This window comes from Penicillium mononematosum, assembly GCF_028829835.1.
Source record: "Penicillium mononematosum strain IBT 11891 chromosome Unknown utg000002l:1.0-8112719.0:1.0-8118358.0, whole genome shotgun sequence".
Classification (NCBI taxonomy): Eukaryota; Fungi; Ascomycota; class Eurotiomycetes; order Eurotiales; family Aspergillaceae; genus Penicillium; species Penicillium mononematosum.
Window position 1 is genome coordinate 1,442,828 of NW_026643272.1, and position 22,823 is coordinate 1,465,650.

General features: G+C 47.4%; 6 protein-coding genes across 6 annotated transcripts; 3 read left to right on the forward strand and 3 right to left on the reverse strand.

Moving 5' to 3' along the window:
- Positions 1-1,420: 1,420 nt before the first annotated feature.
- On the reverse strand, positions 1,421-3,576 carry N7519_002297 (Zn(II)2Cys6 transcription factor; the record flags this gene model as incomplete). Its single annotated transcript, XM_057289075.1, has 3 exons — positions 1,421-3,120; positions 3,193-3,393; positions 3,456-3,576. The coding sequence occupies 3 exons, from the start codon at positions 3,574-3,576 to the stop codon at positions 1,421-1,423; spliced, it is 2,022 nt and encodes a 673-aa protein (XP_057150277.1).
- Positions 3,577-8,202: 4,626 nt separating this feature from the next.
- Positions 8,203-10,855, forward strand: N7519_002298 (SAM and PH domain-containing protein; the record flags this gene model as incomplete). The annotated part of the gene is made up of 5 exons (XM_057289076.1): positions 8,203-8,205; positions 8,262-8,435; positions 8,503-8,604; positions 8,692-10,637; positions 10,684-10,855. 5 exons carry the CDS (start codon positions 8,203-8,205, stop codon positions 10,853-10,855), a joined length of 2,397 nt encoding a protein of 798 aa, XP_057150278.1.
- Positions 10,856-12,022: 1,167 nt separating this feature from the next.
- N7519_002299 (NACHT and Ankyrin domain protein) lies at positions 12,023-15,911 on the forward strand (the record flags this gene model as incomplete). Its single annotated transcript, XM_057289077.1, has 6 exons — positions 12,023-12,411; positions 12,494-12,558; positions 12,620-12,814; positions 12,875-12,899; positions 12,950-13,495; positions 13,580-15,911. The coding sequence occupies 6 exons, from the start codon at positions 12,023-12,025 to the stop codon at positions 15,909-15,911; spliced, it is 3,552 nt and encodes a 1,183-aa protein (XP_057150279.1).
- Positions 15,912-16,363: 452 nt separating this feature from the next.
- Positions 16,364-17,446, reverse strand: N7519_002300 (autophagy protein 5; the record flags this gene model as incomplete). Its single annotated transcript, XM_057289078.1, has 3 exons — positions 16,364-16,767; positions 16,844-17,141; positions 17,327-17,446. 3 exons carry the CDS (start codon positions 17,444-17,446, stop codon positions 16,364-16,366), a joined length of 822 nt encoding a protein of 273 aa, XP_057150280.1.
- Positions 17,447-18,244: 798 nt separating this feature from the next.
- N7519_002301 (uncharacterized protein) lies at positions 18,245-18,531 on the reverse strand (the record flags this gene model as incomplete). Its single annotated transcript, XM_057289079.1, has 2 exons — positions 18,245-18,425; positions 18,467-18,531. The coding sequence occupies 2 exons, from the start codon at positions 18,529-18,531 to the stop codon at positions 18,245-18,247; spliced, it is 246 nt and encodes an 81-aa protein (XP_057150281.1).
- A 1,900-nt stretch (positions 18,532-20,431) lies between these two features.
- N7519_002302 (sugar porter family MFS transporter) lies at positions 20,432-22,232 on the forward strand (the record flags this gene model as incomplete). Its single annotated transcript, XM_057289080.1, has 4 exons — positions 20,432-20,968; positions 21,044-21,448; positions 21,515-21,820; positions 21,876-22,232. 4 exons carry the CDS (start codon positions 20,432-20,434, stop codon positions 22,230-22,232), a joined length of 1,605 nt encoding a protein of 534 aa, XP_057150282.1.
- Between the last annotated feature and the right edge of the window lie 591 nt (positions 22,233-22,823).

Genomic DNA, 22,823 nt, shown 5'->3' on the forward strand with positions numbered 1-22,823 from the left:
CATTATCGCGCGCCTCCTGAATCAAGAGCATAGCATTTCTCTATTCCCAAAAATATCCTCCACGCGACGGCGGCGTCGACCAGCGGCTTGGTTTCTTCAGCAACCGTGCACTTGCGGCACATCGCCCCTCCTGGTTCGCTCCCGTCAGAGCGCGCGGCATTCATGACATTAGCTCGATATTGTACAACAGACTGGAAGTTCAACGTGCCAATAGTTGTGGGCTTCTCAAGTCAACCAAATGTGCAGCGGAACAAACCTCAGGATAAACATAGCAATTGTTTCATGACTAGTTGGGGCTAGTGGCTTCAATTACCCTCCAATCATACTTTCTCCGGACCAGCGGTTAGTCTGCATACATCAGTTCTGCAGGAGTTGTTTACACCAGCTCCCTAATGCTACCATTTGAAGGATTATCGTACGGAATACATCATTCAATGTCGGCCTCTTTGCATGCTTCACCTCCACAATGGATCGCTGCAGGACACGACCCTTGTTTCATGACGCAAACTCTGCTCTGATAGTACGGCAAGTTCCAGATGAGGATCGCTTCCGAAACTTGTTTGGCCATAACCCAACAGTAGGGCGCTATGTTTGTTTATTTACCGCCCGTTGACCTAATTACAAGGTTCCTCTTGTGGTCGGAGACAAAACCATCAGGAGCGCCTCCCATATTATGAAACAGGGTTATACTGGCAATGCGGGAGCTGCGAAATTGACCTAGTGCCATGTTGTCTGTTGGGGCCGCGCGCTTGCCCTTGAAGAATTTCTATTTTGGTATTGATGTAAGTCAGTAGAGGGGCATCTATTTTAATCTGCGCACAAAGTGAATGGAGCACAGAGACATATATCTTCTCTATGGTCATCCTGTCTACGACCAAGCAAGCGAAATTTAACCCTCCATAAACAATGGCCATCGGGGCCTAGTGCGTGTAGAAGGGGCTCAGACTGGGAGACTATGCAAAATGTATACTCCCAGAGAAAGAGCAACAATTCCCAAAGAGAAGAATTCATCAGGAACTATCGTGTTTCAAGCCACATAAATGAGTGACACACTTGAGAGACATGGTTGGAAGTTAGGAAACGCATATAAGCAACGCACAGAGGACCAGGGTTAATACAAAAGGTAAACTTGATTTAACCTAACTGCACACCGCTAAGCAACGCTCGTAACCTTGGAAAAGTATAAAAAAAAACACAAAAGCGAGAGTCTGGGGATATAATCCAACGTAAATCCAAAACGCCCAAAAACAATAACAAAAACACCAACTCTTTGCTCAACTATATAGTGTGTATGAAAATCCCGGCATTCCTTCGACAAACAAGACCACAGGAAAGCCTGGGAGATACTAATAAATGATCTAATGCTTTGACTCGCACACGAGGTTAACCATGGAGGTTGCAACTTGCTCTTGCGATATATTCAAATCAGAAGATGGCGCCAGCCGTTTCGATTCATGACATCTCGCCAGTGAACCTGCTGCCTCTTAATTTCTCGCATGCCAGGCGACAAAAGAGGAGCAGAAGGGACCACATCCTGCCTCATTGCCGCGGATTGATATCCTGCCTCGGGCTCGTTCTCTTCCGGAGGGAAGGAGTGGCTGGGAGGGTCATCGGATAGCCGCCAGTAATCATTTAACAATTGGTACATACGACCGATGCTTCCTAATTCGGCAAGTTCTCCCAAAGCAGCCACTCGATCATCCAAGACTTGGCGGAATGAGCTGGAGGGAGTAGAGAAAGCACCAGCGATAAGAAGTGGCCACACAAGAGAGCGGTCAAAGCCAAAAGGTCCTGCTGGAATGTAAGACATGGCATCTGTCAGTGCATCAACAAGATTGATAGTGCTGGTCTGGTCACGATCGCCTCCAGGAACGAGGCTGAGGAGGTAGATGCGGGCGGCAATGCGGAAGATGGCAGTCATGGTTTTCGTCAAAGCATCGGGACGAATTGCCCCTGTCTCTGGTGAGTACGGGCTCATTAACGTTGTATCGGCACCTTGGGTGTATTCCAACTGACTGGCCAAAGCGGAGACGTGTGTAGAGACAGCAACGGAGTCGATGCGGCCCTCCATTTTCAGTGACTCTAGACAGGCAACTTCAGAGATCAGGTACATAATACGATCATCGCAGCCCATGAGTTCTCGAAGACCAGACGATGTTCCACTCAGGTGCTTAGTGCGATAAGAGTGAGCAAACTGGGGTGTTTTCCCAAGCATTGTGGCACCCAGAATGTCAATCCAGGTTGTCAAAGACATGCTAAATGGAGGTACCACGTGCATCGGACCACAAGGAATTAATTGGTTGGTTAAATCCAGTTTGGTGACCAGGTTTGATGCAGCTTGGAAATGATCATTCCAGGGGATATCAGGGAGGTAATCATCGGGCGCGCCAACCGAGCAATGAAAGAAGATCATGGCAAGAGTTGCATCCAGAATGTGCTCGTGGTCAGAATCCTTATTCAGAGCTTTGCACAATTCGGAAATGGCTTCATAGCGATGACGCATAATATCGTGGTCGATCTGTTCACCATTTAGTCGACTTGTTGTTTTGAGGTGGATTGCGGCGACACTAAGACAGCAATGGAAGTATGATTTGTTTGTTTCCAGAGACTGAAGAACAGACCGAGCCCTCGCAGAGCCACGCTGATGGACCTCCAGGATTGGAAAAATCATACGCAAGACATTGTCCACGAAATGATCCAGAAGAGGTCGGTCGTAGTCATCGACAGGAATGTTGGCTTGTAGGGAAGCCTGAGATTGTCCCACACGTTGACCGCCTAGAATTGTATGTGCCTGGGAGAATTGGCGAGAGGAGTCAAAACATTCTTCTTGGAACCACTCATCCGACGGGAAAGTGGGCAGTGTGGCGTGAAGTTGTGGCGGACCCATCGCATTGAAGGTCGAGACCGAAGAGTCATGTCGCAGAGGTACATCGTTCACAAATGTTTGGCGTTCGGTCTTGACATCGACTTCATAAGGATAATGCGGAGGATAAGATATCGGTACGAATCCAGGATTCGAAAAGTGCGCTGCGAAATTTGGATCTTGCCTCTCAGCATATATCGGACGGCTGAAGTCATTTTCTCCAAAACTCGACGATGAGAGGGCGCGGTTCATATGCTCTGAGAGAGATATTAGAACTTGATCGGTAAACACTGAAACCAAGCCTGGAACTAATAGTTGAGTCTACACACCTTGAAGAGATCCACTTCGTTCCAGTGACTTGGTCTGCTTGATCTTGATCTTGATCCGTTCCTTTTGTTGCCTTCTTTGTTCTGCATTGCTCCACCAGGTGGGTCGTTTATATTCGCATTTGATGCAAAGGCCCGCACAGGCCTTGCAAGAGGGATGGCCTTCGTCACACTTTTTTCTTCGTAGGCGACAGGTGAAGCAACCTATGTAGATCGCCGTTAATAACCCAAACATACAGTCGATCATCAAGTGTAGATGTTCCTACCGGAGCGAGATCTTTTGTGCAGTCGTCCAGACTTGTCATGTTGCCCATTGAGAGACCCCTCCGCAGAAGAGGAATTCATGCTGTTTGTCGAAGCGACGCCGGGTACCCTTGGAGTTGGCATTTTCGTAATATAATCCTCAATATCCAGTATTGACGACAAGAAAAGGTCAATCAATGACCAAAGCGATCGGAATAATTGGAGGCGGGGCGGCACGGCCGACGAAAGAATAATATAGTTGATGAGGAGGACCAGCCACCTTATTCGCAACTAAACAGAAGGCGCAATGGCAAAGCTGAACCGGCAGCTTATACACTTTATTAAGGGTATAATATAATAGAAGATGGAAACGAAGGTTGGAGAACAGACTGCTTCGAGACGGGTTCAAAGGATATCTTTTATGTTGAGATCTCGGATGCGGCGAGTTATAAGTCTGAGCTACGATCAGCGGCCCTGGCATGCATGCTTCTAATTTTGTTGGAAGCGGTAGAGGGGCCTAGTTCGAGCCGGGAGAATATGCGAACATTGGGTGGGGAATACAACCCCAGCGGCAAATCAATTTCGAGGCACGGGTTGTTGGCCGGGTCCTCAGACTAAATTTGGGACGTGACAGGGGTGCAAGCACGAAGAGTGACGGACGACAGGTATCCAGGGACGATCCTCTAGAGTGGCGTCTGCAGCTACCAGATAGCGATCTCTGGTAGGACGACTGGGGCCCCCATGATGCACGAGAGTTACAGCGGACCTGCGAATTATCCCTGCTAGTACCCAACTCTTTCGGGGTAATCACCAACTCTCAAGCACCTCACTCACCACTTAGTGTAACTCTGGGCGTCGCCTCTTTCGATGCTGATAGGCTCTTCGAAGTGAGCTCACTTCATTTTTGCTTTTTTAACGTAGAGGCTTTCAGCCAGTCAAACTTCTATATTTGGCTAATAAAAATCTAAAGATGATCCCAATCCTACAACTTGCAAACATTTTCTCACAGGACATATCATAACCAACAGTATGTGAAACTACTTTGGATGGATTATTTTCTATGCTTACTTTGAGAAAGCGGGGTTGTTGGTTTGTGGGAATTGGAGAAATCGATACCGCCAGAATGATAGGTGACCAGCTCATCTCCGCGAGCCAGGCTATTTTCACACTAAACCGGAATTAGTGGGAATATTTGGACGTGATTGGATGAGATTGGCCAAAAAGTAAATGGTTGGTGAAGACTATGCAGATTTAGACTGTGATGAAGAAGCAGCTCTTGCATGCCAAGCTTCTATCTTTGCCTCCTGATTCGCTGATTGCTCAGAAGCCCTTTGGTCGACTAAATTTTAGTGTCATCGGTGTCGTGCAGAACGGTGGGCTCATAGCCAACCGTCCGACGGGCCGGGCAGGGACTGGGGAAACGCTAATGCGCCAAGCCTGACGCTCGGACTGTGATAAGGGCACATCTGGCAAAGTGTCCTTAATTAGCAGCATTTAAGCGCCTTAATTAAGACTAATTATACTATTCCCGAAAATGAGACGGCATATGAATTCCTCTTTCTGATAGAGCAGCTGAGCACTAATCCTCCAAATTTCTATTAATAACTGTATGAGGCATTATTAGGGGAAAAGTATAACCTATTTGTCCCATAATTAGCAACAAAACCACAAACAGAAGGACCCGTGGACATAATTAGTATCAATTTGAGCGGGGTAACCAGGGCAAATCTTCATCCTCCAAAATTGATCCGGATACTACCTTAGGATAGCGCTATGGTGTATGTATGCGATTTCCAAATCAGAAAGGATCTACTCTGCGCTCAATTCCGACCTAATTCGCTCTAAATTTGGAATAAACTAAATTAGCCAGGATTGTTTACGTGCCTAACTTAGACATATACTGTAGATTGGGAAAACATGAGTCGCGGCTTGCGAGATAATTACACATATTATGTGACGTCTCCGGTCGAGGCTAGCATATTTGTACCACAGCCGACATTGAATTGCAATTCTGATTGTAGCCAGGTACCAGTTTATATCCACAGGGGCTATCGGTAATACCATATCCGAAGGTACTCGATGGTTAGGCCATCCAATGTCAGGGGATATTCTCAAGAAAAGAAATATAATTCGGACTTCTTGTCTTTCCAAGGAGTCATCCTATAGTTACATCTATGGATTGCGATGAACACGTTCTAGAACTTTTCGTTTGCTTAAGCTTCAGGCTAAAATCAAAGTCTTTGTCTTTCTTTTTCAAGAGGTCCTTGGAGCATTGGGCGTTGCCAAAGTGCGAATAAACGAGGACAGGGTAGTTTCAATCGTACCGCAAGTACACCATAGAGACCGTTGCCAAGAGAAATTTCGAGGCTACCGGCATAAGGTACGTCCCAATCAAAGAACAGCATTGATATGACACGGACCAGAACTCGTCACATGGCCCCAGAATGACCTGTGCCACAGGCACGTGCACAATGGGGCACGAGGATGTTGTATCTTCAGCAGCGAAGAGTTTGCTTACCCATATTCAGAAGTGTCTAGCCCAGCTTAAAGCAAAGAGCAGAGGTTAGAACTCTATCTGAAAAGGATTGAAAGGACTACAACATGAACCCTATATGTTGAAGGGAAAGCATCCATTTTGCATGATACACATGGAATAAATGAAACCATGCAAGGCTGGAAGACCCACCCTCGGAGGAACACAAGTTAATATTTCCACCTGGCAATAGTCCTAATACATGATCTAAGACAAGTAATAAGGTACACGAAGTGCTCGTGGTTGGAGGCGAAGTGCATGCTGACTTGTAGGTATTAAGGATGACTACCATTTACGGGAGTACGGAGCATAGTAACCTGATCCTATTTATCGAATATGTAGGTTTTTATTTGGACTATATCATCTCTTGAAAGGCGACAGCACGGATCAGGTGAAAGGGATACCGAAACGGGGTCAGTGTTAGAAGATCTGAATTTTTAGATTGATCGAAAACATTCCTCGAAAACCTATGCTGAGTGGGCAGTAAGGAGTTTCCCAAACAGACCGAAGAGTTGTATGGAAAATGCTGCATTTACTGCCATAGATCAGATAGATAACATTGCTTCATTTGACCTAATCCGACGTTGAATCAATATAGATCATATTACTATATTACACGGCCGCGCAAGGCTGAAGTATGGCTGGGAATACAGGTTTGGGACAAAAGTACGTTGTGGTGAGCAAGTAACTTGATCTAAATATCCCAAATGCCGTAGGTGCATGAGCACGCGGTGTGATTCATGTTGGCTTGAAGTGGGACAGTCACATTAGTACGGAGCAAGGCATTAATGAATTAGGTAGATAGCGATCCCTACAAAGGAGAGAGAATTCCATTCCTATCCTACGCGTAGAAGAAACGACCTGTGAATCTAATTTCGACCGAGGCCAGAAGGATCCAGTCTAATACGAAGTACGAAGATTGATTGGGACAATGACGGACTCCGAGGTTGGAAGATCAAGAATAATACGGGTAGCTACTGCATGGATGAAAACGCGCTATACCCGAACAGTTTCGGCTGCGATGTGGTACTCGAGGCCCGCAATTACAATATTCTCAATTTTGTATACACTGTTGTCTTGCTTTCAATAAGCGACTAATATCCCGTAATATAAGCCGACTTCGTTCCACCATTCAAGGATTGAATATCAAGAAAGGTAATCCATTATGCGTATTGCACAGAGTTAGATATTCGGGAGAGTCCTAATCATTGCTCCAGGAAGAAAATCTGAAGAAATAATGATCTGCAATGTGACGGGCGGATGTGTACAGGTGATTGTGTGACTGTTTACCACTTGAATCCTTCCCGAGCAATATCCCTGGCTGGGTAGAAATCCTAGTTAACTGTTCCTAAAGGAACTAATTTGGGAAGGTATATTGAAATTCCTACCTAGGCAATAATAATATTTATGAGTTAGCTTTATACCATTCCACCGTATCAGATTGAGGCGAGTGTTCCGACTTGGAAACGGGCATGCCTACATCCCCGTTTCTATGGACTTGATTTTGGCCCCAACATTGAAGCCACTTGAACCGTCGGGGAAATGCCATCAATTTATAGAATTGAATCCGAAACCCATCTACGCGCCAGGAATTTTTCAAAATGCCTCCCCAGCCTGTGGAATTGTTGCCAAGATTATCATCACAGCAGTAGCGCCGTGATGAGTAGCCTCTCACAGACCGCCATCACCCGCTTTCCTCAACCCCTCATGCAGGTTCGATGTGAACTGAGTTGCGTCTCGCCCAACGAGCATGAGAAGGACCGAGTCTTACCATATGAAAATATGGGTCTTTGACCACCAGCCTTCCAAGCTAGTGTTCCAAGTTAGCTTATCGGCCACCTAGATGCATCATCATGGGCGCCTCGCGCTGCTTACCGCTGAGCCATGTCCCCAGTCGTTGTCAGAGCTGCGAATGTAATTCGTCAAATTTGTAAATCGTCCGAAGTACTTTGTACCGAGCAATTTTACTGGCGGCCCCACAAATGAAGAGGTAATAATTCCCGAGATGATAACTTGGTACATAAACTCATCCAACACCCGAATTACTCGTTTCTGACCTTGTTCCCCATTATCATATTATTCTAGCGTGCTTGAATACTTGGCCCCACAATTACCAACATAAGTCGTCCAGTCTTATCAAGACCTTTGGGCTGGTCATTCCACTGTTGGTTATTTCATTTCCAACAGTCTGAAGTCCAGTGTTGGTACTCCAGCTAGGCTAAACTCTTGATGACAATATGGTTCGTTCTGGCTGGGAATTATGTGAAACTTCCTAAATATCTAACGTGAAATATAGGAGGCCCAATATGCGTATCACATGAACTTTCTAGCGAACCGGAAAGACGAACCTCTGCCACTTTTCCCTCCCAAGACTGCAATCCAACGGCCATTTTCAGAGGCGACAGAGATATTCGAGGAAGATGAATACCAGGGCTACTCCGACAGCTCGCCTATGAGAAGCGTGGCTTCTGTGAGTCACATTCATTCAAGTCTTAAACTATGCTGTGAACATGAAAACTAATCCTTCCTTCCTTTAGTTTGGAACTGGGAGCACATCCACGGCCTCAACTCCAGACAATGTCACAACCCCGAAGTCGACCGGACTCACTGCTTTTGATTTCCATATCGAAGACAACAATGTTTGAGGCCCGAGTGGTCCTCATTTGTTTGGGTCGTTTACTGCGTCTGACCTCCAATCAGCCAATTACGTGGATCCAATGTTCGAGCAAACGCCCCTTAGTACCACGGATCCTTATTATCACAAAGCCTCGAAATTTGACCCTTTCCGAAGGGATACACCAGTTCCAAACCGCTCGACAGGGCCAACACCTGAGCCCCAACATCCCACATTCATGGCTAAGCCGACCTTAGCATCTGGTGGGAATGGGCCCCAGGACTGGACACCTGAAGAGGTTGTGATGTGGATGCAAAGCCTTGGGCTTGAAGATGATATCGTGGATACATTTTTGGCCAATGACATCTCTGGCTCTATTTTGCTGGAACTTCAATCAGAAGATCTGAAGGAACTTGACATCATGTCTTTTGGCAAGCGACACAAAGTGATGAGCTCTATCAAGAAGCTTAGAGACAGCGGCGTATTCTCTGACACAGACACGACGTCTTCACGTACAGGCACTAGGTCTTCACGCACAGACACTCCTTCTTCACGCACAGACACTGCTTCTTTGCGTACATACAATACTTCTTTGCGCTCACGCAACTTGAGTGTCACGAGCGATGTGGCATCTACTCGAAACACATCAGTGATGTCATACAATAGCTGCAACTCCTACTCCACTGCCGATAAAGCAGCAAGTAACGTGAAACACCGGACTCGTCGTCAAAACTCGGATGGCCATGTACGCAGGAGAACCGACCTTGTCCCTGGTGACTCCGTCTCTATCGTCGCCATCGAACAGCTTCTACCCAAGTTGCATCAGTGCTCCAAGGGCGAAGAATGTAGCAAGTGGCAGAAGCAACAAGACAAGCTTGCTCGTCTCGCTCAAGATTTGCCATTCGAACATATCGGCTCTCGCTGTATCGTTGCGGGAGATCCTGGAAATCCAAAGACAGCCCCAAACCTACTCAAGTCCCCAAAGTCCGAAGTCACTCCCTCAATTATCGCGTCCTCTGATATAATGGGACCCGGTAAACCGTCCGCCTACCAACTTTCCCAGGAAAAGTTGAAAGACGTAAAACCTAGGGATCCTCAAGAGAATGTGCGGAATTACTTGAACTTCCAGAGTCTCGACCGATTACAGACAGTCAATCAATCCGCAACCCCCTCGGGAGGAGTTCTTCCGTCACCTGAATCAGAGACTTGCGACTCAGCGAAGGTGACACCTACACTTGCTGAACATCTTCGGCACCTGCCTAAGCTCAGAATTCCCAGTATGCATGATTCCAGCGACGGATCTGTTTATACCGAAAACATGTCAGCTCTACGTACTATCACCCCTTCTATCCTGTCTAGAAGAAACCATTTCCATGATCGCTCCGCTATACATGGCGGACAAGAGCTCATCTCCCGTGAAGTGGCAGCCTCGCCGGCAGACTACTACCGAATCGATCCCTGCTATCGATCGGAGACACCCCTTTCCGAGGTGGATGCGCCGATAACTGCAATTCCAGTTGGACCGGTGTCAAGAGAGGAGTCGCAATCAGTGCCCCCAAACATGCGCTTTGGCAACAGCAAATACGTGGCAGAGGAGCCAGTCACTCGGCCATCCTCAACCAAGGTAGAAGCAAATTGGCGATACCCTTCTATTCCAAATGTCGCCACAATGGATCCTCTCAAAGAGGGCCATGCCATGAGTCCAATTGAAACTCCAGAGGATCTACAGAATACACCCCGTGCACCTCAAATGCGCAACAATACCTTGTTCCCCTTCACCAGACGTGGAGAAGACGATATAACACACAGCGGATGGATGAAGAAACGGAAAACCACCAAGTTGCTACGACATGACTGGGAAGATCATCGCTTTACGCTGAAGGGCACACAGCTCTTAATGCATGATGATGACGCGTCTCTCCATAGAAACTCAAAGGCCCTGGAGCATATTGATGTCGATGACTATGCAGTAGCCTGCTCTTCATTTGCATCGAGGTCCAAGTTGACGGCGGCATTCAGGAAGACTGTCCTTAAACGCAGTGATAACCCACAGGATGTGTCGGCCTTTTCATTTTCCCTGATTTCCCACGCCCAATGGGAGCAGCTTTGTTGACCGCAAGACCATGTTTTTGAATAGCAGCAAGTCGCACCACTTTGCTGTCAAGACACGCGAGGAACGTATTGACTGGATGCGAGAGCTTATGCTGGCCAAAGCTCTCAAGCGTGGTCGAGACAGTGGCGCTGAGCTCACCTTCAATGGGGCCAATATGATATGAAATATTTGTTATTGTTCGTACCCTCGTGACAGGTCTGAATTTTTCTCTCTCTTTCTGCTTTTCCTTTTTCACTTTGTTCTTGCGATACCCGTGGTTGCATGACCACCTGGTAGACAGTACTCTTACTGCACCTTATGATTTCCAAATAGCTTCACGATGTATTGCGACGAATTTCCTTTGTTTTGGTATGCGTTCTTTTTATTCTGAATTTTTGGTTATGTTATCTTTTTGAGTAGTTAGAATGAGAGGAATATCCGGCAGACTGTGGAAGGCTCGCGCTGTCCTAGTCGCCTTGAGAATTTATTCACAATGATAGGTAGGTAGACCGGTACATCCCAAATATATTTGACAAGAAACTCTTTCTCAATGTGAGTATTTTTACGAACTATGGTTTCCAAAAACCCAAGATAAATGGATGCCTCAAAGACGCTGGCATTCAAGGGACATCTAGTTATCTGTAGCCCTCCGGCGCCGGAACTACATGAATACAACATGCAGCGTAACGTAAAAGCGGTGAGGAATTTTCTTTTCTATTATTAACTTGGCCTATCTGCAATTTCTACGTTTTTGGCGATCGATGCGTGTGATATGCATGGAAATACAACATATCACAGCTCCCAGCGGCTAAACCACCGTCGTCAGTGGGCAGGCCCCCGCACCAAGACTGGGAATGCGGGCGCTAGTGCCTTTCCGGCACAGTCATTTGTCGAGGACTCCTGCTTTGGTGGCTTTGGCTCAGGTTGGGTTGCCTGCTTTGGCCTGAACAATAATAAATGTTGTTTTCGAAGGCCTTAATTGCTTGCGATATGGAATAGCGGCATGTTTCATCTCGCGCCATCAGTGGGCGTCGGCGCTACATCGTACAGACACACCCCCATATGGCTACCATATCTCTTTGTGCACATCCTCCATCACAATTCATACAGGGGTCCGTCACTCGGCCCTTCCAAATCCAACAATACGTGCTAACTCCATTAGGAGTGGTACAATCCCATGGAATTAACAGCCTGCTCCGAGTTTCCACAACCGTTTTCGACACACCGTGTACCTCAGACCACACTTCCTTTCTACAGTCTACTCCGTATCTCTGACTGTGGGCATGTCACCTTTGGCCATTTTGTTGCTCTGATATATAGCCTCCTTTTTTAGTTCCTGAGACCTCCCAATATGGTCGATCGCCCTATGATCCGGGTTCGCCTTGCCCGGGTTTCTCGGTCCATCCGGGCAGTCATGCGCTGCCTGGGCGGGAATAGAGAATCCCCAGAGGGCGCACAGCGAGCCATGCTGATTTTTTGTGAGCTTCTTGATCTGTTGTCGCTACTTCAAGATCAACTAAACTGGGCGGAGGACAAATGGGTCGTCGGTACATCGCGTCTGCGTAACCTTGAAGAAGTCACCCGTTATTTCGAGTCGACTATTATGTCAATCGAAATATATTTCCAGCCTGGTGGTATAGGCGCTCGCTCTTTTAGAAAGCGTTTGTTGGAAAACACTTTCATTCCCAGATTGGAACATTTTAAGGTTATGATGATTCTGGTCATGCAACCTGAGTCTCGGTATGTGTTACCCAGTAGCCTTAGCACTCCATATATTGTCGTGTGTTGTGAACCAAGACTAAACTCAGATTTCTTTACACAGGGAGAAGTCCCGAGTCGAAGTAAAACTCCGAAGCATACTCCGGCAATTCTACGAGATGGACTCTGGTTAGTCGAAACAAGCGTATCCCCCAAGTTGGTTCTTTGGCTGAACCTCGCGTTATTTCAGATTCAATAAGAAGCAGCACACCGAAAGCTGAGGACTATCGCAATATCACAAGCCGTATGACCACCAAGAGCTTCATGAGGCTTGCAGACCTCTGCAACAGACGGCAAAAAGGAACATGCGAATGGATATTCAACAATGATAAGTATACGAAGTGGCTTTTTGGCTGCAGCAGAACGCTTTACTGCGTCGGACCAGGTACATAATCCCACCGAATGATGTACTCGGATTGAAATTCAAAGCTGACCAGATTAACAGCCGGGGCTGGAAAGACTTTCCTCGCGTGAGTCAATCACAAAATGAAGCAACGTTGGGATTCTAACTCGGCTATAGATCTACTATCATTGATAGCCTGCAGAATACATTCACATCTGCAGACGTGGCAATAGTTTTCATTTTTGGTCATGATGAAACAGATGATAACACAAGCTCTGTGGGCTTCCTCGACAAGATACTTGCACAGCTTGTTTACCGGAAACGGACGCCATCCTACACTTCTGCTTCATTGTACAACTCCAAATCTTTCGCGGAGGGAAAGGTTTCAGCGAAGACATATCAAGATGCTATTCGCGCGGAGGTCAACAGATTTTCGCGAGTTATGTTCATCATCGATGGGATCGACATGCACGTGGAGAAGGAACGAATTTTGAATCGTCTTCAAAAACTTCCAGATCATGCACAGCTCCTTGTCACAACGAGAGAAGCAAAACATGCACCCACGGACGAGCATATATCCATTTTAGCCACCCGTAAGGATCTCGAAACATACGCATACTCCCGCATTGAGCAAGATGAAGGATTAAGCACTCTGTTGAAGCAATACGCCCCTGAGCTGAAGGTTGCTGTTGGTCAGCAAGTTGCTCAGAAGTCCCATGGCTTGTAAGATTCTCATCTCCCTTTGAGCAATATTGCCTTTCGACGTTGAAGTATTCCCCAGTTAACATTTTGCTATTTTTGGCTTAGATTCTTGTTGGCCCGGCTCCACATTGATCTTTTATCACGATGCAATGACGGAGGCTTGCTGCAAAGGTCTCTCTTCCACCTACCTGAGAGTTTGAGCGATGCGTATGGCGAGTCTATGACCCGCATTGTCAGCCAGAACCCCTTCGCCAGTCGCTGTCTTTACTGGACATTGTATGCCCAGAGGCCTCTGACTGTCTCAGAGTTAACCTTCGCAGCAAGCTTTGAACTACAAGGCAACAGCACCCCAAAAGAGGCCTCTTTTTCCGCGCATACCATACTTTATGAAGCGTCCGGATTACTGACTATAGACGCCATGAATGGGACCGTTCACCTGGTTCACAAGACAGCTAAAGAATATCTCAGTGGACCAGCAGCTCGAGTATTCTTTCCAACTGCCAAGGCAAATATTGCAGATGTTTGCCTCTCGATCATAACCCCAGATGAGGTGATTGACGATTGCTACGTTGATGGGAGAACAAGTCCTCGCAAGCCCCGTGGAAAACTACTCGACTATGCTACAGCTTATTGGGGGAACCACGCCCGCGAAGTTGGCGAGGATGAACAAGCGACGCAAGTTCTCATCCGAGCGTTTCTAAACAAACTTTGCTGGAGACGACCCCCCAAAACAGAATCTTGCACTCTCGGACTAGAACTACCGAAACAATTGGGTTTTGGAAAATACTTTCCCGACTGGACTTCTCTGCACGTGCTTGCATACTTTGGCATCACTGGGAAGGCACATCGCTTGATTGAGCAAGGTGCCGACATCAATGACTGCGATAATCAACTTGGAATCACTCCTCTGCATTGTGCAGTATATCGAGGTAATGAAGAGATGGCTGAATTGCTTCTTGACGCTAAAGCCAACATCAATGCAACTTGCAAGAACGGCAAAACTGTTTTGCACATGGCTGGTGAACAAGGACACAGGAAATTGATCAAGCTTCTGCTTCACCGACGAGTCAACTCGAGGACACCAACCCAGCAAGGAGCGACAGCTCTTCAGCTAGCTATCGGGACAACCCATGATGAAGCGACCGTTCCACTTTTGATTAAAAGCCGATTTGACATGGACGTTCAAAACACTGTTACTGGAAACACTGCGCTCCATCTGGCAGTGGAGTTGAGACGGCCACGTATCCTGGCTTTCCTTTTGGAGAAAGGGGCTAGCGTGAACGTGCTCAATAGAGACGGTATGACTGCTCTTCAACTCGCTTGCAAAACAGACAATTGTGAAGCAGTGGCTCTTCTCCTTGAACGTGGCGCTCAATTAGAAACTCGCTCTTCCTGGGGAACTACTGCGTTACAAGTCGCTGCATCAGAGGGTAACTGGGTCGCATTCGATCTGTTGGTAATTGGAGGGGCAGACATCAATGCATGGGATAGCGAAGGTGACTCGTTGCTTCACAAGCAAGCTCGTGTAATTTCGCCTTCAACGATTTCTATTGCAGCGCATCTTCTCGAACAAGGTGCAAACATAGAGGCCTGTAACTCACAGGGCTATACACCATTACAATCCGCTGCGGCATGTGGAAACAAAGCAATTTTTCTGTTCCTGGTAGACCAAGGGGCAAGCCTTGATGTCCAAACTGCCAGGGGAGAAACTCTTCTTCACATCACACCTCCTCTCAACCAAGACTGCCTTGACATTGTCGAAACACTACTGGAAGTTGGTTTCAGCGCCAAGGCAACAACATGCAACGGCCTGACACCTATGCATCATCTTGTTATCAATGCATTCAAGTCCCCAGACCCCTTATCCGAAAAGACTGCCATTTTCCTTTCATTGCTCCTGTCTCACGGGGCTGACATTAATACCCCGACGGCTTCTTATAAGGCCGAAACGGCACTTCATATGGCAGTGACTGCCAAAATGCCACGCGAGTCACTGGTATCGCTGCTCATCAAGAATGGCGCATCACTTGATTCAAGAACATCTGATGGCAGAACGCCGTTACATTTAGCTGCGGAGCGAGGGCGCCATAGTATTTTCCAAATACTATTAAATGCAGGCGCAGATCCTTCAATCAAAGACGCCGGAGAAACACCAACCAACGACAAAGTCAAAGGAGATGGTCAGACAGCAATAGACCTGGCTCGGAAGAACCCAGCGGGCAATTTGCTTTGGTTTGATAAAGCGGGTAAGCTGGAGTCGCTGCCAGCGATACACCAGCGCAGGAGCCTGGCCACAACTATCGATTCAGTCGATGTTGGCTCTGATATTGGTGAAATAGCGGGATCTACTTTGGTAGGTGAGGATTGCTCGATCTGGGGATCGAGAGCGTCAACCACTTCCACGGATCTTCCGTCTATCGCTTCGTCTTCTTGTTAAGATACGTACCAACCAATTGGACATTTTGCGTTTTGCATTCTTTTTATCTTTACTCTTATATCCCCCTTGTCTTTTTTTTCCTCGTCGTGCTTTTTTTTGGCTCTCTCTCTCTCTCTCTCTCTCTCTCTCTCGCACACGCGCACCCTCTCACTGCATAGCGCCAGCGTTACCTTGGTTGGGGTACGGTTTTATTTTGCTTAACATACTTCTTTTCCTTTTTAGTTTGTTCCTAAGGTGTGTACATAGATAGAAAGCATGTTCAGGCCTTGAACAGCCTTGAAAAGCTTCAGTCGTCTTGCTCCAGGCCTGTTCGCGGATCCAATATATAGCCTCGTTCTCTTGGAGACGAGTAGTACGTATACAATTCGATATTGGAAATCGGAATCAAAGAAAGTAAAGGCTCCGTAGGCGAGTCATCAAATAGACAAAACTCTGCTATACATTAGGTTGGTTCAGCCCATCATGCGAACGACTATATATGCCCACCCATCTCCATAAGCAGAGCTCCTCACAACCTCCTCGATCGGGGCAGACATCGGTATCACAGCACCGTGTAATACGGGCTTTGCAAGGACAGGGGTTCTCCGACTGGGAAATAAATTTGGCAGCAAGGTGTGCAAGACAGTCCCGACAGTTTGAGGCTGGAGGGTGGAACCGCTCCGCGAGCTCAGCATTTGACTCGATTGCATACTCGACGCTGGTATTGAAGGAGGAAGTGGCGATTGTACCACTTTAAGGGAAGAAGACCCGGCATCAGGTAGGAGTGGTAAGAAAATCCGGATAGGGACATTGCGGAAAGGTTGTGACAGCTGAGGAAGAAGGATATTTGATATGCGCTGAAAGGAAAGAATATCGACTGTGTTTCTTTGGCGTTAGAATGGTCTGTACACTTGATGGAGTAGAGGAACCTCCACACAGAATGCCTGACTCACCTTCTTGAACGGCATTCCAAAGTCCTGATGAGTCTTCTTTTGAGAGACTCATGATGCCTTTGGCTGTACCGTTTCGTAGGAAATCCGCCTCTTTCACACTGTTTATGAAGGCGTCGTTCATGACCATTCCATCAGCATCAAGCCGAACAAGGTCAGGAGGCCAATCGCTAAAGTGCACTATCAGACGCCAGGGCAGCGATGACCCGTCACCAGGAGACTCGTTATCTCTGGCGGCGGTCTTTGAGGCCGGGTCTACCCCTGCATAGAGGTCGAATAACAACCCGACTGGGTAGTGCCACTTTAGAGGCACTCCTCAAACTCAAACCAGCCATCGTGAGACTGGGAGTTTGGATCTATCAAAAAATTTGAGAAGAAAGCTCGAAGCTTGGGTAGCAACGAGGGAAGATATGAGATGCGCGGATATGAGATCTAGCAACTGAGATTAGCATTTGCGCACATGAAATGCTTCGAGGACAAACATACAAGATATGGATCCGTTTTGTCAAAGGTTCGACTTTCTGATGAAGCTAGAACAATCTCCAGTGGCAAACGCCCGTCCCAGACGGCCTTTTGGATAGAGCCGAGAGACACTCGGTTCTCCATTCTGATGGACAATAAGGTGTTCAATCCTTTATTTCAATGTTTGCTTTTCTACCGGATTGTCAAGACGTGATTAGCTCATGTAGCTATTTATAATCTAGTGAAACATACCTGATTCTCTCACACCGTGTTTTGAATTACTCGACACGCGCTGAGATTCGCATGTCTCCAACCGATAAGAGTCGCAGATTTGGAAATGCCCCGCTTTGGATGTGATCATGATCCGGGAAACGGCGTCTCCACAAAATTACCGACACAATCGGCCACTCTTGGAAAATCAAGCGTTTGAGGCCCAAGGAGACAGCCCAAGGAGACACAGGCGGTTTGTGTTGACATAGCGTGACTTCAAGCACCAAAGGTTGTTGGCACGTGTTGCTGCCTCAGGCAATAATTGTCAATACTTATGCCTCAGGTTTCCTAATTTCTCTTTTCAACCTTCCATGGCCAAAGCAACAATCACCTATGGACAATTTATACACAGGCTATATTTGATACGACATGAATCGACATCCCTCCAGTTAGCAGACCTTCCAGGATACTGGTATCATCCAGGTTCCCGATATCCAGCACGACTTTCCAATCGTTTGTGCTTTGTGAACTTTTCTCTGGACACATTCGTTTGTGAGACTATACACAAAATATCCTTGCACGTCAAAAATCTTTGCCATGACATCCGCATCAAATGCGACCGTGGCGCGTTGTTCGCGTTCCTCGCCCAGCTCTGATGCGTGGAGACTTAGTTTCATCCCCCAAATTGATTTCTGTCGAGAGAAAGTCACATTCAATTTCGTATGTTGAAACCTAGCCATTCATAATCCACAAGCTGGACAGCAGCGGAATAGGCACAGAACAAATGAGTCGCGCCGCCTCGCCGGGTGGGTTCCCGCCCACGATGCTTTGTAGCTGCCTGGCACGTCTGGAGCTTTTATTCTTGGTATCAACCAAATTCGAAGTCTGGTACGATGTTCCTGCGACCCAGCAACTGCATCAATGGTGTATTGAGTGCTAGTGATGGAAGCATACCCCGAATATCCTAAAAGAGCGACCAAACCAAACGACATAGCGACCAAGACAAGGAGCAAATCCATGCTGCACGTTTCACATCGCTTCCAAGCTGGGCGGATATCGATCTACAAGTTTTGGTTCAAGCTATGCCAAGTGTTTTATTGAAAAAGAAAATAATTCTTATAAGCCGAGCTGTCTGGAAACTGCCGGCGCGGATGGCCGAACACTATCCCGGGGTGCCATTCCTGTGACTTCCGCACAGGCATAGACCAACTCGAGGCCTGGCCCTGTAGCCAATAGGAGGAATGATGTTCTGTGGAAATTTGGTGCTCCAGCGGCTGTCATATTGGAAGTCGCTGCCAACAGGACAGGCAATACCAGGGAATTCGTTAAACTTCACGGTTGGGACATTTGCACTTTCCCAAGGGGCCTCAGGTATGTAACGTAACGGTCCAGTTTCTGAAAGATCAGTCAAACTGAGCATGATCCCCGCAATCTGTGATACACGGTACGTTCTCATCCCCCACGCCGCGTAGTCAGTCCCCTGTCGGCTTTACGGCGAAAATTGCATTTGTGGATCTTTCGGATCAAGGAATTCTTGAGCACCCCTGGGATATCGCTAATGGGTCGAGACAGGTTAGTGCCAAGGAGTCCTTTACTCTAAAAGTTAGTTTGTATAACTCTTCGGGTAAAGGCTGCTCGCCGTTTAACGTCGATTTCAATAGTGCATTTTTGAGTACCAAGGCTGGGCGGTAACGCCACGGCATCCTTCCAAGCCGGGACCGGGCCGAAAAGAGCTTGTATAGTTCTTGTCATTAACATCACCGGCAACAACATTAGGGTTATATAGTAACCGTATAACTTTGTTGGATGGGCACAGTCACTCATATATCTATTTGTCGGTAATCCGGTCCCTGGGGCCTCTGGATGTCAACCCCGGAATTACATTTAGTGCAAATGACTATCCCGGGCGGGTCCTCTGTTGCCGCTTCAGGGGATATTGTGAAAGTGTGGGATTCCAGGTAGGGATAAGTCATTATGCAACTTGAAGGGTTCTTCCTATGTTGTGTAAGCACAGTATGTAGCAATACAGTCAAAAATTCTTCCTTGTATATCTGTCCAGCTTCGGTTAGTATCCCGAGTCGGGATCAATTAGACTTTTACCCGTCGGTGTCGCTCTTCTGACATAGCAGACGGACGGTATTCGTCTTCCCGAGTGCTCGGCAAAACTCCGGCTCCACATGTGGTTAAGTGTTCTCCCCTATACGGAGTAAGGAGTCGAACGAATATTCTTGCATGCTTAGAACAGTTGGGGGAAACAGATGATGGGGTATTCACTTAGCAAGCGGGACTTCGCTGTGCCAGTCTCTCCACACTACAGTTTGGGCCTGTTCCGCCCAAACCAGAGAGAAGATAATCAGTCACCAGGGGAGATGGGCCTCACCGGCGCCCGCATATAATAATATACAGACTCGAACGGCTAAACCCGTAAAACTCGTCTCTGGCACGAAAGCAAAAGTACATGCTACAAACTTGTCTACCACCTACGGCTCTCAAGGGAACACCCTGAAATAAGGAACAAAAAATTCTTAGTGACTGCATCCAGTTTGATATACGCTGGATACTATATAAAGCTTATGTGTTTGCCGGCTGAATGTTTCCCGGGGAAAACGCTACCCCGGCCAATGTTCCCACTCATGGACATCTTCATGCATCTGTACAGAGTAATCATCGCCGTATCGTAGCCTCACGCTTGAACCCCATATTATACTGCCCCGGTCTATGGGGTTTTAGGCGACGTATTGTGGGGAGCTTTGGGGAATTTCCACACCCACAGTCCATTAGGATATCGGGTATTACTTAGGGGCCCATTCTAGCACCTTTTGGCTTTCTTTTCCTCCATCTGTCTTTGAGCAAAATTTTTACTCTTCTCGCCCTGACCTTCAACTCTACCTCGCAGCCGGAGCTGTCACCTCTTCAGCCATGGGCATTCTCACACTTGCTGAGGATCGGCCAACGCCCAAGTCCGTTTACAACTGGCGTGTGTATGCACTCGCTGGCATTGCATCATGTGGTTCCAATATGATCGGTTATACCAGTGCCTTCATCGGTACAACGATTACACTCGCCTCCTTCATGAAGGAGTTCGGCCTCGACGAGATGTCCACCCCACAACGAAATTTGATTAGCGAGAACATCGTCTCACTTTTCATTGCTGGCGCCTTTTTCGGCGCCCTGGGCACATATGCCCTTGGCCACTTCATCGGCCGCAAATGGAGTTTGGCTGTTGCTGCCACCGTATTCTTTCTCGGTTCCGGATTACAACTCGGTGCCAACAGTGCCCGAGGACTGGGTATTCTTTACGCTGGTCGTGTGCTGTCCGGTCTGGGCACCGGCATTGCTTCGAACATTATTCCCATATATCTTTCCGAACTAGCGCCACCTGCCATCCGAGGACGGCTCGTCGGTCTGTATGAGCTTGGCTGGCAGATAGGCGGAATGTTGGGTTTTTGGATTAATGTGAGTCTCCCTGCCTCTCGCCGGCTTTTGCTCCCGGTTCCATCTTCGCATTCAAAGCTAACCAAGATATGCTAGTATGGTGTTGAGCAACACATGCCCCAGACCCACGAGCAATGGATCATCCCCTTCGCCATCCAGCTCGTCCCATCCGGTCTGCTTTTCTTAGGTGCCTTGTGGATCAAAGAATCCCCTCGTTGGCTGTTCCTCAAGGACCGCCGCCGCCAAGCGATGGAAAATCTTTGCTGGATCCGCCAATTGGCGGCCGATGACATGTATATCACCGAAGAGGTTGCTGCTATCGATCAGGCTCTTGAGCACCAGAAGAGTTCTATCGGTATTGGCTTCTGGAAGCCCTTCCAGGCTCTCGCCACTAACAAGAGCGTTATGTACCGTCTCATGCTGGGCTGCATGCTCTTCTTCTGGCAAAACGGCTCCGGTATCAATGCCATCAACTATTACTCGCCTACCATTTTCAAATCGGTATGATTGCGTTTCATCTGATGCATTTCTAATGATCAATTAATCATGCTGACTTATGTTCCTTAGATTGGTGTTGACTCTAACACTGTTAACCTGATGACCGGTATATTCGGTGTGATCAAAGCCGTCATGACCTTCGTGTGGCTTCTGTTCCTGGTCGACCAATTTGGAAGGCGCAACCTGCTCCTTGTTGGTGCCGTGACTGGATCGCTCTGCATGTGGGTAATCGGAGCCTACATCTGTGTTGTCAAGCCCGAAGATAACCCCAGCACATCTCTGAATGGCGGAGGCATTGCGGCCATTTTCTTCTTCTACCTATGGACTGCGGTCTATACCCCTACCTGGAATGGTACCCCTTGGGTTATCAATTCTGTAAGTCATTGCGTATTACCATCCACAATTAAACATTCCCCTAACAAGTTATTAGGAATTCTTCGACCCCAATTTCCGTTCCCTGGCTCAGGCCGCCACGACTGCGAGTAACTGGCTCTTCAACTTCCTCGTCTCCCGCTTCACGGAACAAATGTTCGCCACGATGCACTACGGTGTGTACTTCTTTTTCGCTGCACTGTCGTTCTTGGCATTCTTCTTCGCCTTCTTCCTCATCCCTGAGACCAGCGGTATCCCTCTTGAAAAGGTGGATCGTCTGTTTGATTGCAAGCCCGTCTGGAGAGCGAACGGTATCCTCAAAGCCGCCCTCGCGGAAGAGGAGGAGCAGTTCCGATATGAAGTCAAGGAGACCTCGTACCATGAGGAGAACACTGGTTCAATTGCTGCATCTTAAAATGAAGAGAGACAAAATCGAGCGATATGGTTACAAAATGGCGATAGAGGATATATAGAATTTGTTAGTTATGGACTTTGTACAGAAGATCACGATGTATAGACGCGACATAGATTGGTGTGCATTTAATGAATTTTTTTAAAAAGAAATGTGCCCCGAAGACATCAGTCCCAGCACGAATCAATAAGCAAACTCCTGCATCGTCTTTTATTAGCGATAAACCAAAGCGCTCTACTTGAGGCCAAACTTCACGCATGCTCGCGTGGGAAGGGACTAATAGACACTATTCAGGTGGAGTCTTGACAAGACGGAGAAAGGATGCGGGGGCTCTATCATAGGCAAAGGACACATCCATTGCCATGACAGCGTCTATGATGATCTTTTGGATTGGTGATTGCTAGTTCGCTTGTCCAATGACAGATCTAATGGGTAGCATGCACAGGAGTACTCCGTAGTGAGTTGGGCAACAAGGTAAAATTCATTCGTACACTTTAAAATATGATATCACTTGGCGTAAAAAGCTCGTCGGATCGTCGTTTTGCTCATCCTTTGCCGATCCTTTGCCGCCGTTCATTCTCGATCCTAAGGTTC